General features: G+C 41.6%; 2 protein-coding genes across 5 annotated transcripts in view; one reads left to right on the top strand and one right to left on the bottom strand.

Annotated features, from left to right (window-relative positions):
- Positions 1-185: 185 nt before the first annotated feature.
- Positions 186-5,972, bottom strand: thoc3 (THO complex 3). Its single transcript, XM_061834787.1, has 6 exons — positions 5,731-5,972; positions 4,583-4,739; positions 3,530-3,734; positions 2,105-2,266; positions 731-831; positions 186-642 (listed from the first exon to the last, which is right to left on the bottom strand). Exons 1-6 carry the CDS (start codon positions 5,908-5,910, stop codon positions 482-484), a joined length of 966 nt encoding a protein of 321 aa, XP_061690771.1. The 5' UTR covers positions 5,911-5,972; the 3' UTR covers positions 186-481.
- The window catches only part of shtn3 (shootin 3), a 25,601-nt gene continuing 16,682 nt past the window's right edge, over positions 5,965-14,883 (top strand). For 3 of the 4 annotated variants that reach the window (XM_061834784.1, XM_061834785.1, XM_061834786.1), the window contains exons 1-2: positions 6,360-6,792; positions 10,193-10,253. In XM_061834784.1, coding sequence (XP_061690768.1) covers positions 6,712-6,792; positions 10,193-10,253 — 142 coding nt within the window. In that variant the 5' untranslated portion in view covers positions 6,360-6,711. Of the gene's footprint in view, positions 5,975-6,359; positions 6,793-10,192; positions 10,254-14,883 lie in introns of those variants that run through there. The other variant, XM_061834783.1, reaches the window with a different exon arrangement.

Genomic DNA, 14,883 nt, shown 5'->3' with positions numbered 1-14,883 from the left:
ACGCAAAAACCGCAGGGTTGAAAGCGTGTGAAAAAAGTCGCGGCTTGTCGGCCGTAAATTACGGTACTGTAAATGCCCCAAATGCATTTTAGAGTGAAAGGTGAGGGTCCAATCAGTTCAAAGATCATGCTTCCACATTGTGACATAATAGCCGAGAAAATTGTATCAACAGATAGCAAAGAGAATGTAACAAAAACATGTTTAATAGCAAAAGTTCACTTATTTTGTACATTAAAAAAATATTTTACAGCAACGCCACCTACTGGCAGCAGAGGTAAATATATCATACAGGTCAACTCCTATGGAAAACCATTTGGACATTTATCCCATAGTGAGGGGAAAAACTTGCACTTGAGTACATGAAATCCTGAATATCTTTCCTAGCCGTCAAAAGGTCAAACGAGTAGGCTAAAAGTTGCACTTGAGGTGGAAAAATGTTACTCGTATGACTTGAAGGGTTTTTCATACACCGGTTGTAACATCAGGAGTCGTTGGGGAGGCCAAAAAGTTTGACTGTTCCCGCCTCGCGGTTGTTGTCATACTTGCAGTCTTTGTCATCGCAGGCGTACGCCAGAAGGGGGCGCTTGGGGTGCCAGGCCACCGTAAACGTGGGCAAGCACTGAACCTCCCAAAGCTTCTCGCCTGGCAACACACCAAGACAGCTCGTCAAATTTTTTCCTCGGTTCCAGCCTTGCGTTTGTGTGGCTTCCTGTTTGCGGCCGGCACGAACCTGTTTCCACCTCGGCGATGTCGATGAAGTGGTCCTCCGACGCCGACGCCAGCATCTTCCCGTCGTGACTGAAGCTCAGCGTCCTCACGGGCCAGTCCAGCCTAAAGCAGGCGTTACACCATGTTACATCACACTAGAGTTCTCATTGGATCATACGAGACCATATTAGACCATGTTAGATAATACTAGATCAAGTCAGATCATACCAAATCACATCATACTAGAACACCTTACATCAGGTTAAAGCACAATAGACCATGTTAGATAATACTAGACCACATAATATCCAACTAGTTCGGGTTAGAATATAAAAGATCCCATAAAATCATACTAGACCATATTAGATCTGACTTGTTCACATTGGATCCTACTAGATCACATCAGATCACACTTAACGTTAAACCATAATGGATCACCGTAGATCATTGTAGACCGTGTTAAATCGTGCTAGACCATGTTGGATCATAACTCACCATTTTAGATCATTATGCAAAACTATATTAGATCTTATTTGACAATTTTTCATCAGGTTAGACAAATTTTGATTCAATTAGAGGAAATTTTATCATACTAGATTACTCGTCAGAATGCACCAAATTGTTAAAGTGGGTTAAACTACATTAAATAAGATAAACAACAATAACACAACAATGTGTTGGGCTTTACGAGATCTTGTTACATTTTTTTTTAAAAACTGTAATTTTTTCACTTTTAACCCTGCGGTTTATGCAGCTAATTTGTGCATTTTTTTCTAAACGGCTGCAAGGGGTCACTTGAGCGGAAAAGGTAATAATGAGACCAGTGGAATATATGTGCCGAGGAAGTTACTTTTACCGGCCTTGTTAGCGCTGTGCTAGCGCTACGATAGCATGTTGCTGCTGTGCTCCTGGTGTGTCTCAGTGATATTTCCGGTAAGTTTTATTTTAACCGGCCCTGTTAGCGTGGAGCTAGTACTAGCTTTAGTGCGGCACTAGCACTAGCTTTAACGCGGCGCTAGCGATTAACTCTTTGTGTGTATCGTCTTTTTTTGTAAATATCTCGTGTTTCAATGCGGGTTTTAATGTGTGCACTTGCGGCTTTTACACAGCTGCGACATATGTATGTACCAAATGGTATTTCCTTTACAAAGGTACTCGGTGAGGCTTGTAACCAGGTGCGCTCTGTAGGCCGGGAATTACGGTAATCATACTCGACTGTGTTAGATTCAACTAGACCATTTTAGACAGTGTTAGATTACAGTTGATGACATCACATGACGAGATAACAGAAGATGGAAGTTTGCATTTTATTCACACGATTTATTGTCATCAATGAATCATTCATATTTATTTCAAGTTAACAGTTGGATGTGTGTTGCCTCGCGGCTTCGCTTACCTGGAGAAGCAGCGCACGCACACCAGCTCGTCCACGTCCCAAAGACTGACCAGCGCGTCCGTGCTGCCCGTGGCGAAGTATTTGCCCGTCGGGTCGAACTTGATGCAGATGCAGTTAGACGGGTGAGCGTTGATCGACTGGATGGTCTTCAGCTCGGGGTAACTGAGTGACAACGCCTCAATCCGTCAAACGGTTCGGCAATCATTTCATCCATCCAAATGAGGGCGGAGCTCATGCCAAGTTCGGGGTTAGAGCGGTTTGGGTTATGCATGAAATGTGAGCTTTATCCAACACCAGATCGACTAAAACTTAAAATACAACATTCGACATTTAAGATTCAAGAAGGGTTGTAACAACAAATCCATAAAATTTGATTTGTAAAAGTGCTGTTGACATATCGTGTCTTCATCTCATGCGATGTTAGCATTTAGCCGGAAGAATTTCACTTGACAAACAACAGAAAAAATGATATTTGCATTTAAAGGGTTTCAAGTCAGAGGTTTAAAATCAGAGTTAGGTCTAAAAAAAATGTTGTCCTGAATACAGGATTAGGGATTTAACTATGCAATATGGTTTCAAACATTCATCAAGTTTTTTAATTTGGGCTTTAAATTAAGTTTTGGGTTTCAAATTAGGGTTTAAAAAAGCTTCGGGTTTCAAATTTGAGATTGATGCCAATATTGGAGTTTTCAAGTAGGGTTTTAAGACGGAATTTGGAGTTTCAAACGTGGGTTAATGTTCCAAATTGGGGTTTCAGTCCCAGGTTAGAGTTTCAAACAGGGATTAAGATTTCAAATGAAGGTTTCAAACAACGCGGCACGGTGGCTCAGCTGGTACAGCGTTGGCCTGACAGTTCTGAGGTACAATCCCGGACACGCCTGTGCGGAGTTTGCATTTTGTCCCCGTGCCTGAGTGCGTTTTCTCCGGGCACTCCGGTTTCCTCCCACATCCAAAAAAACATGCAACATTAACTGGACATTCTAAATTGCCCCTAGGCGTGATTGCGAGTGCTATTGTTTGTCTCTTTGTGCCCTGGGATTGATGGGGTGGCAACCACTTCAGGGAGTACCCCTCCTCCTGCCCGTTGACAGCTGGGATAGGCTCCAGCACTCCCTGCGACCCTCGTAGGATAAGCGGCTAAGAAAATGGATTTCAAACAAGGGCTACATGCTCCAAGTCGGGGTTAGGATTTTCCAACGAGAAATAGGGTTTTATAAAGATTTGATGCCAAGGTTATGATTACAGATGGGGATTTTTCCCCAATATGGTGTGGTACAGCGTCCATTCTGGTATGTTGATTATTACCAAAGTCAGTCCTTTTCATTTTGGTGCATCACAAGCAAAGACGCGGTTATGCTGATGTTGTGTTTTGCCGTAGAGCGTTTACCACTTGAGTATGTCAACGTAGCGTTGTGCATTCTTCACCTGAGTATGTTGATGCATCCGTTGCCGTTGGTGAGGAAAAACATGTCATTGTCGTTGTTCCAGGAGATCTCGTTGACTTCAAATTTGAACTGCTCCTCGGCCTTGGTCTTGTGGGTCTTGGCGTCGATGAACGTCACCACGTCATCCTTGTTCCCCACGGCGATCGTCTGGCCGTCCGGACTCCAGCAGATGTTGATGTTCTCGCCTTTTGTAGGAGGAGAAGAAAACAAAAATACATAAAATCAACTGCACTTCTGTGGGCGTCATGGCAACCAGACCGGGAGCGAGCAGACAGCGACGGCTGTCAATCCCGACCCGTCAAAAGTAATGTCGAGAATATCGGCATCATTTTTTTTTTACATTTTAGTGAACTATAAAGGTCCGTAATAGAGGTGCAAAAAATCCAATAATCGATAGGTATTCAATTATCAAATTAATTGAAAACTATTTTGCTAACTTCTGCCGCTGAGCAGTAAACATTTGGCACATCCTGAGCAAATCACAATGTAATTTTCGAACATGTGATTTTCAACTGATCGAGAATGGGGGCAAGGGGGTTTATTAATTTTCAAAAACTCTGTTGACTCTAAATCTTAAAGCACAGGTGTCAAACTCAAGGCGCAAGGGCCTGATCCGGCCAGCTGCATGATTTTAAGCGGCCCACAAAGGCAAATTATGAGCTTGAACTTTCCATGATTTTTGTTCAAATCTGTACCAAAATCTCAAATTGTCATATCATAAATGATAATGTTGAGATATTGCAACCATTATTGTGTACCCAAGCATCAGCAATACTTTAAAAACATTAACCTTGATTTCTAATTTCAAAACTAGCTCATAAATTTCACGTGTAAATATGATGAGGCGAAAGATTTTCATGGTTTCACAGTTATAACGGCCGTAACTACACTGTGGGCTGCGAAAAAAATGAGTTTGACACACCTGTCTTAAAGGATTAATGAAATACCCCCTAACCACCTTAATATGGATCTACTTATTTGTGAACTACTAATTTAAGTCCACTTTTATGTGGTGCAGTAACCGTGATCCGACCTTTGGTAGTGACGACGGCCATGCACTTGGTGGTGCGCACGTCCCATATTCGGACACTCTTGTCGCCCGATGCTGTGACGAAGAGGTCCGGGTTGGTGGGGTGCCAGCACAGCTGATCCACGCTGTCGCTGTGCCCACGGTAGTTGTTCTCCTTCACCTGCACAAACACACAAACGGATGCGTGCAAAAATTATGGCGCGATGGATACTTTTCATTGACGTCACGCCGACCACGTGTTTTTTCTTTACAACGCCATTTTGGACACCAAGATCGTATCTATATATCATGGTGAGGAAGCGATAAGTGTATAATGTAATGTTTTGACTATGGTTAGCGTTTGATCTTTTATCTTGAAAGTCCTTTCACAAACGATATATGTAACAAATGTGGAGGATACTACAGTAAATTAGCTGAATGCCCAGCAAAACATAAACAATGCCTGAAGTGTCAGACCCCTTTTTCTGTCTGTTCTTACAACTACAAGCCACACAATGAAATACCCTGATGAAAAGGCCGCAGCACGCTTATAAGCAAGCAAATATTCACAAAAAGATCACTAGAAAACGTGAGTTATATTGTAGTTTTGCCGTCCAGTGTGGCGTGAGTCGTGACGTCACGTGAAAAGTATCTATTGCATGCTAACTCGAGACTCCGTGGGTTAGCTAATACTTTAGAGAAGGCTGGAACGAGTCAGCGAATAATTCAAATGTAATTCAATTACAAACAAGGATAATAACGATATGGATTTTTTCGTTATTGTTTGAATATCATAAATTTTGTCTCCCGTTGTAATTTAAAAAAAAAAGCAAAAATCTGCACAAAAAAATGGCTGGCTTGAAAATGGCCAATTATCGGTCAACCCCGAAAAACAAACATCAAACAAATCTATAAAAAAATACAATGACGTGCCTAATTACGTCATTTTAACACTTTATGTAGCCAAGCCGACATAGTCACCTTGTTCTTCCATTTATCACATTTTCTAGTAGTTTTACAATGACCTAACTATATTATCAATTTTAATATGTATAATGAAACCTTAACATGTCTAATAATAATAATAATAAACATCTAACTAAAAGTGTGGCTGCTTCTACCGCTCGTCGGTTTCCATTCATCGTTATCAACACGAGCGAACCCGCACCCACCAGTCGGTCTTTTTCCAGGACAAAAACACTGGCGGTCTTGTCGAAGGATCCCGACGCAAGTCTTCTGCCGTCGCAGCTCCACGCCACCGAGTGAACTTTGGCCGAGTGCGCCGGGAACTCGCGACTCTTGTTGTTCGTTTTGAAGTTCTCTTGCATCGTCTGGTAATAACGCGACGCCATTTTTTTTTGCTCGGCTGTGTGACCTCACGGGCGGAAGAGGAAGTGTGGGGGGGGAAGCGAGCAAGTGAGTGAAAGCGCTCATGAGTTTTATTTTATATCATTCTTAACAAATAAAAAAGAGATATCATTCATAACGTTATATAATTCATAAAGCCACTACTAGTTTTTAAAATAATGAAAAATTCTATCTATCTATCTATCTATCTATCTATGGAAAACGGTATACAGTACATTTTTAAAAATATTTTACAATCTTAAAAAGAAAACTGATTATTCACGGAGTACGTATCTCTTGCGTGTACTTCTACGTTAAAACCTCTTGGTTTCGCTTTCTGTACATGAATACGGATCAGCCTGATTAATGAACTTTATATACAGTGAGTACTGTGTATGTGAAGATACTAGTTACTGTTATATACCAGTAACAAAGGTTTTTAATGGGATTGCTAAATTGTTAATTTCATTTTGTAGATAGTTGACGTACATCCGCCATATGTACATGAGCATTCATCATAATGGACTACAGTACAGCATGTAGTTGCCGCTTCAGCATTTGACGATAAAGAAGGCTGCTGGTGATGACGTCGGATAAATAATTTGGGCGGGGGAGTGGGGGGGGGGTTCTGTTGCTGGCTGCAGCGGTCCCCGGAGCGCCTCTTCATCCTCCTCCAAACGATGACATCTGGAGCGACGGAAGCGAGCCGCTTTTAACCCTTTCGAGCTCCCCTCCCGCTCCCGCTGTTCGAATCCCAGCGATTCCGCCGATTATCTTGCCGTTCTCATCACGCCAGTCCATCCGCAATGCTTCCCTGCTCGTCGTCCTCGCCGATGGAAGGATGCGAAGAGGAGGGGAAGGAGAAGGACGCGCACATGCACACGGAGGTAAAAAGCAACCATTCATTCATCGGTTCATCCATCTATCCATTCATTCGCACGAAAAGCACGTAAACACTTTCAGTAAAAAATAATGCAGGTCTGTGAGGACGATATGTATTTTGTACATCATAGACAATGAGATGATTTAATATTGTGATTTATGAGCTCACCACCGGCCGGCTTTTTCGGGCTTTCAGACCCCTCCCAAGATGGATATGCCCACACAGCACATTTGTGTATGATTTTCCCCAAATATGTATATATGTTTTTTATGAAAGGAACAGCTTATGATCCAAAGCATACCATACCGCGTGTCAAATCTTTACCTATTATATATATCTGGAAAATTACCACTGCTTCGAAGCAAATTATATTCCCGATTGATTATTATTTTAAGTAATCCTTTCCACGGTCAAATTTTGAGCATCAGAAATTAGTAGTAATAAATAGTATATCAATTGAATTGTAACACACTGTGCTAAACTGTCACACAAATACAGTATAACAAGAAGTTTGCCAAAATTAATTATAAGGTACTGAAATGATATGGGCCGCACGGTGGATCAGCTGGAAAACCTCACAGTTCTGGAGGTCCCGCCTATGTGGAGTTTGCATGTTCTCCCCGTGGCTGCGTGGGTTTTCTCCGGGCACTCCGGTTTCCTCCCACATCCCAAAAACATGCATAATTAATTGGACACTAAATTGTCCATAGGTGTGATTGTGAGTGTGGCTGTTTGTCTCCACGTGCCCTGCGATTGGCTGGCACCCAGTTCAGGGTGTACCCCGCCTCCTGCCCGTTGACAGCTGGGATCGGCTCCAGCACTTCCTGCGACCCTCGTGAGGATAAGCGCCAAAGAGAATGGATGGATGGATATATACTGTATGTATTAACACATGACTAGGATGCGTACACCTGCTCGTCAAGTCCATTTGAGCCGGGTTCCCTTAAGTGTAAGTGATCCGCTATAGCAAATCTCTGGATGCTGGTTGTCACAGTGACGGCTAACCGAGGGTCATCCGCGGTGCGCCACACGCGTGTCGAGCTAACATACTCTAATTATGTCTTGAACGGTCAGCGCGTTGGAGGTTTGCTGCATTCAATGTTTGTAACATTAAATGTTTGTCACGCTGAATGCTTGTAATGTTTTGTCAGATTTAATGTTTGCAAATAAATGTTCCTAATGGTGTTTCTAATATTTAATATGAGCAACACTGAATGCCCATGACGTAAAATGTCTGATGCCTGAAAAAGTTTAAATGCTCGGATTTAGTGTTTAATTTTCCGAACGTTTAAAACTTTTAACATCAGTGACATCCAAAGTGATGTTGAATGTGGGCAACATGGTGACAGCGGCACCCGTCCTTGCCGCCTCCTCGGGGGGTTGGCTAATGTTAGCTGTTAGTGTGCGAGGCCGCAGGTAGATGAGTCCCAAAAAGTGGGCCAAGTGCTTCCTGCTGCTGCTACTCCTGGGGGGGTGGGGGGTTGGAGGTGGGGGGGTGTAGATAGGGAATGGGGCGAGCGAGAATGTTTCACCTCTCCATGATGCTGTCAGCTCAACGCAGCATCACACCGACACGCTCACGGCTAGCTGGTTATGCTAATAAAAAGGTTATGAGAATCGCATCAGACCGACCTTAAATAAATGCGGTCAACGCAGTGATCACGATTTAACCTACTAATTTGCCAAGTTCACCATTAGGTGGCGCTCTCTCCCTGTCTGCAATGCTGTGTAACACTGTGTAACGTGTAACGGTGCTTGTAACTTGTTTGAGCATCCTGTAAAATAATCCTGTAACGCTGGAAAGTGCGCGCTAACATTATGTGACACTGCATAACACAGCATGTAATATTTGTTCACATTGAGGAAATTTGATGCTCAATAGAAACTAACCTCGCCTAAAGATGGGGTGTAACAAACAAAAAATAAACATTGGTAGCATTGCGTAACATCGTGTTACACAATGTACCGTAATTTCCGGGATATGAGCCCCGACTTTTTTCACACGCTTTCAACCCTGCGGCTTATGCGGTGATGCGGCTAATTTGTGCATTTTTTCTAATGCCCGGCAGGGGGCACTCTAGAGGAAAAGTTAAGAGTGAGACCGGTGAAATATATGTGCCGAGGAAGTGACTTTTACCGATTCAGCCCTGTTAGCGCTGTGCTAGCGTGTTACTGTCGTGTCTCGGTGATTTTTACTGGTATATTTTTTTTAACCGGCCCAGTTAGCGCGACGTCAGCGTTAGCATTGGTGCGGCGGCACTAGCGTTCGTTAAACTCTCTGTGTGCCATCTTTCTTTGTAAATATCTCACGTTTCAATGTGCGTTTTAATGTGGGCACTTGCGGCTTTTACGCAGCTACGGCCTATATATGTACCAAATAGTATTTCCTTTACAAATGTACTGGGTGAGGCTTATAACCAGGTGCGCTCTCTAGGCCGGGAATTATGGTAACACCATTTAACATTGTGAACGTTCTGTAACGTGCTGTAACGTTCAATAACAATGTAAAACTAAATAATATTTCATAAATTTATATATCTAATGCTGCACAAAATGATGCTATGTTATCTAACATTTTCCAATATTCCGCATCGCTCTGAAACACACCACAGCACTCCGTAATGTTGTGTAATTCTCTGCAAAATGCTGGAAAATTTGAGACCAATGTACAGCAGTGTGATAGTTCGTAACATTGAGTATAGTACTGAGCAATGAAGTACAGAAGAATTGAACGTGTAACGATGTGTAACATCGTGTAACATCATGTAGCACTGTGCAAGGCAATATAATGCTGTAAAGTCTTTGTTAAAAAAGGGCGAGTCACCCCCACCGAAGACATTTGATCTGTCTGTTTTTTCCCCCTCATTACTGCTTGTTTAAAGTTATTCTCCACTTTTGTTAATAAAACAAGGTTTACAAGGCTGGGGGCCCAGTCGCTACAGATACGGCAATGCACTCCCAGCCTAGCATACTCTACTGCTAAACCATACATTTTAAGCAAAAAAAAAAAAAAAAAAAAATCTTAAATGATTTAATTGTATAAAGTATTTAAACTATACATGTATTTCTACTATGCAGGTTATTATCAGGAAAAGCTGAAAAAAATGCTTTAAAAATCTTTTTTAGGCTTGGAACGCATTATTTCAGTTTCCATTCATTGTAATGGGAAAACACGCTTCGGTTTTCGAACGTTTTGGTTTTCAACCGGCCTTCTGGATTAGATTGTGTTCAAGAACCGAGGCACCACTGTACTAGTTTAGTATGACATTGTGTATTGTCGTATAGTGTAACATTGTGTGACATCGTATGAAGTAATATAAAAATTTAATAATGCAACACATCATTGTTGTCAACAGTAAGTAAGCGGTACAGTGTATAACGTTGTGTAACGTTGCGACCCGCAGTGCAGCAGACTGACGGAGCAGAGGGACGAGGCTGAGAGACAACTCAAGCACATCAAGAGGGGTGAGTCCCACCCCCCACGCCCCCCAACTCACATCAGCCTTAATGCTGGCACGCTAAACTAACAGCAGCTAACAAAACACACTCTGGCTGCTCTACACACACACACAAACGCATACACGCTGGCAGTAGATTATGAGCGCCTCATACAGCGCCTTTACAGAGGGCGACCTTTCAAAAAAAATTGTCAGTGGTGGTTCAGGGGGCTGCAGGCTGTTCTCAATTTGGGGGTGCTAAAGAAGATTTCCTTCTCAAAAATCTTGGGAGGGAGTGTTGCAATCATAGTTTTTCTTCAAGATATAATTTTTTGGGGTTGCACGGTAGCTCAGCTGGTAAAGCGTTGGCCTCACAGTTCTAAGGTCCCGGGTTCAATCTCGAACCCGCCTTTGTGGAGTTTGCATGTTCTCCCCGTGTCTGTGTGTTCACTTCCGTTTCCCTCCACATTCCAAAAACATGCAACATTAATTGGACACTATAAATTGCCCCTAGGTGTGATTGTGAGTGCGGCTGTTTGTCTCTATATGCCCTGCGATTGGCTGGCAACCAATTCCTGCCTCCTGCCCAATGACAGCTAGGATAGGCTCCAGCACTCCCAGCGACCCTTGTGTGGATAAGCGACGAAGAAAATTGCTGGATGGGACCCCAAATTCTCAGGGACCTTCGGACAGTTTTACTCTCACACCAAGCCATTACATCACCAAGTTCGAATGTCCCCCCTACACAGACACACACAAAGTGGGCATGCCCTGGGGAGGGCAAGGTCCGGTTGCCGTGGCGACGGCAGTTTTAGCATCTGAGTAGTCTGTTGAAAGCGTCCACTCGCTCCTCTCTTCCTGTCATGACAATCCACACGGGTAGGAATATCTTCTTTATTCTTTTTTGTTTAATGATATTAATCTCTTTTTATATGAAATGAAAATATTTTTTAGTGGTATTTTCAGACTTTTTAACCATTTTGGGTCCACTGAGTTTATCGTGATGTTAAGCCGATATTTATAGATAATGTGATGATAGACAACATAGTGTAAGGGGGATTCAATCATTCGCTGGCATATTTATACAAAAGTAAGATAATAGACAAATTATGGAAATTGTACAAAGTGAGGAATAGATATTATGTTGTTATTTCTATTTTTTATTTAATTTTTTTTGCTTTGTTCTCATTCCATAAACCACATAACACATTTTACTTCTGGTCTCTACGAGTACTCGTTGTTTTTCAATTTATTGACTCTTCTAATATATTTATCATATGTTGCCTGAGTTTCAGATACCCTGTTGATGAAATATTGTTGGATATTTTAATAAAGCCTCAAAACTTAAACATGTAACTTCTCGTAGCACATTTGCTAAAATTGAGGACTTGAATGGGCTAACTCCATTTTGGTCATTCTGGAGGAGAATGACGGCTGGAATAAAATCTGGATGATTTACAAATACAATTAATATCAATTAATATATGGATGTCACAGATTACTTTTCTTTTCTTTATTGTTTTTATTTAAATAAATTTAGATTTTGACTTCACTGAGATATAATGCCACTTAATAATGACACAAATCTCATATTACTATATTAATATACTATATATATATTACTGTACACTATATTATGTGCAAAGCAATGTGAAATATTTCTACATAATTTTTAATAAGTGTTATGTGCAATTCAAGACTGAATGTATTTCCCTCACAGGGCCGTTATGGCTGTGAAACGATAAAAATCTTATGTATTCTCACTGCAACTTTTGCAAACATTCACAACTGCAATAAGTATTTTTTCTTGCCTTATTTCATCTTTTTCTTATCGTATTTATATTTCACGTGTTTTTAGACTTATTGGTCCAATATGAGACCTCGCGCATCAATTTTCATACCAGATCATGTAAAAATATGTGTTAGTGTGAGACTTAAACAGGGGGTCAAATATCATGTAGGGGGGCCTGAAAGCCAAAACGAGCCACACTGGGATTAGATAAAAAATGTTTATTATTAACTAAAACCTCATTTAGACCAGTGTTCTTCTAAAGACTACTGGAGTTTTTATTTTTCAGATGAATTTTACTCGTTACATTTCTAAACAGGTCACTGGTGGTGTAGTGCAGGGGTGCCCAGACTTTTTTACCCCAAGATCTACTTTTCATGCAGCCAGCCTCTCACGAGCTACCGATGACAGGGAGATGATGATGCTCTCAAACCCTTTTAAGGTTAACGTTATGTTGCCTCCAATATTTAAAATACAGAATTAGTTTTTTGTGCACTGTATTGTCTAGGTGTCTTTGCTCTACTTTTTCCCACACTGTGTTGCTAACTAAAGCAGCGGTGGTGGACGCTGTCATTATAAAACACATTGATGGGCTGTGTAAGTACTGTAACATTTGTAATTATGTACGTCTTTAAGAGCGGGGGAAGGGGGGTTGTAAGGTAAACTAGGAAAACGTTAAAGTTAAAGTTCCGTGCACAATTGCGCACAGTTTAGAGGGAGTATTGGCTGCTGTCTTTTTTTTTTTTTTGGCACACCGTCACGCGATCGACCAGCAGTCTTGGGTCGACGCGTTGAGCACCCCTGGTGTAGTGGTACACACACCTGCCTTTGGTGTGGGCAGTGGGGGATCGATTCCTGCTCAGTGACAGTGTCAATATCTCCCCTGCGACTCACTGGCCACCAATTCAGTGTGTAGTCCATCTTTCGCCCGAAACTCGCTGTGACCCTTGTGAAGATAAGCGGCTTGGATCATGACATGACATTTATCAGCAGATTTTTGGACTTTTTTTTTTAAGTATTAAACTTAAGCTGCTGTGAGCTGTTAAAATATCTCGGCTGGACGCTCGCCCCTCTCGAATTTCTCACGCGGTGAATTATTGAGACTTGAAGTATTGAATAATTTACTGCACTAACAGCACCTCAGCGGGGCGCATGAATAAATGACGCCGAAGGAATAGATGACACCGCAGCAAGTCTTCGTTTTGGTCACACAACAAATTCCCTGCCACTGCCGTTTGTCTTTTTATGCAGTTTAGTCTTTGGATTTCATTTAAAATAAAAAAAAATCAGATTGATTGGTGTTCACGATTTCAAATATCTTTTAGTGCCCGCCTTTTTGAGGCCCTACCCCCTGTAAATCCTCTGTGCTCTAATTGGTCAAATATTTTCCATTGCCAATTCTTCATTTCTATACTATTTCTTCAGCTTTACTAAACAAAACAAAACAAAACAAAACAAAACAACAACAAAAAAGATACAAAAAAAATCAGCCACACACCTGCCATTTTTATGCTGATTACAAAAAGGCTAATAGTAATCAGTGTGGCCCTAACATAAATCTGCTTCTGTATTGTCTTCAACGTACGCACAACAACAGTAAACAATATGAACAACATGTCACCTGACAGGAAGTAAATGGGAATAAAATATCCTTAGCGGACAAGAAACGTCAACATGAAAGCAAATCCTCTTGCAAAGTGGATCAATGATCTCTAAAAGCATCTCGACTTTGTGTACGTGTGCGCGCGTTTCCTCGACGAGACCCACTTGAGCGCCTTCAAAGTTGTAGTGCTCTCTTGCAACTCTGTGTCGGACATAATTACTCTTACCTGCTCAAAATGGACGTTTGTCATGGCATGTTGACAGGATAGTGTGCTACAAAACCACAATTGCTGTTCAAATTCAAAGTCCATGATTTCAATATACCATTTCATGCTTTCACCACTCTTTGACCATGACAAGCTATCACTTGACCTTTTAAACAAACCTTCTATAACAATAATTAAGATTTGTAGTACCGCAATTCCCGGCCTACAGAGCGCACCTGGTTATAATCCTCACCCAGCACATTTGTAAAGGAAATACCATTTGGTACATACATGCCGCCGCTGTGTAAAAGCCGCAAGTGCCCACATTGATACACGAGATATTTACAAAGAAAGACATTACACAGAAAGAGTTTTCAAAGTTTTAATACCTTAGCTTAGCTTAACATAGCAACTACACGGTAGCACGAACAGGGCTGGTTAAAAAAAAAAAAAAAAAAAAAACATACCATTTAAAAAAAAAAAACAGCCGCGGCAGCTACACAGTAGCAACACAGTTGAACAGCACTAACAGGGCCGGTTAATAAAAACACACCTAAATCACTGAGACGCGTCAATAACACAGCAGCAACACGCTAGCATGGTGCAAACAGGGCCAGTAAAAAAAAAAAAAACAAACACCAACACACTGGTAAAACTCACTGAAACAAGGCAGTAACACAGCAGCAACACCTCTAGTGCGGCGCTAATGTGGGTCGGTTAAAAAAAAAAACTGCCATGGCAGCTACACAGTAGCAAGACGGTTGTACAAATAACATTTATTTGTACAAATAACAAATAAACAAATAACATTACACAGCAGCAACACGCTAGCATGGTGCTAACGCTAGCCCGGCAGTAACAGGGCCAGTTAAAAAAAACACACCGGTAAAAATCACTAAGACACTGTAGTAACACAGCAGCAACATGCTAGCACAGCGCTAACAGGGGCTGTTAAAAAAAAAAACCATACCGTTAAAAGATAGTACACAAAGAGTTTAACGCCAGCTCCACCACGCTAACGCTACCACCACCGTGCTAACGCTAGCGCCGCGCTAACGCTA

Source organism: Syngnathoides biaculeatus, chromosome 11, assembly GCF_019802595.1.
Source record: "Syngnathoides biaculeatus isolate LvHL_M chromosome 11, ASM1980259v1, whole genome shotgun sequence".
In the NCBI taxonomy this organism is placed as follows: domain Eukaryota; kingdom Metazoa; phylum Chordata; class Actinopteri; order Syngnathiformes; family Syngnathidae; genus Syngnathoides; species Syngnathoides biaculeatus.
The sequence above is the reverse complement of the archived record's forward strand: the minus strand, read 5'-3'. Positions and strand labels throughout refer to the sequence as shown.

Excerpts from the sequence above, each read along its gene's own strand:
- thoc3 (XM_061834787.1), bottom strand. The coding sequence starts at position 5,910 with ATGGCGTCGCGTTATTACCAGACGATGCAAGAGAACTTCAAAACGAAC. Across the intron at positions 2,267-3,529 it reads GGATGCATCAACATACTCAG|TTACCCCGAGCTGAAGACCA; the intron begins GTGAAGAATGCA and ends GTTGTCACTCAG. Across the intron at positions 643-730 it reads CATCGCCGAGGTGGAAACAG|GCGAGAAGCTTTGGGAGGTT; the intron begins GTTCGTGCCGGC and ends GTGTGTTGCCAG.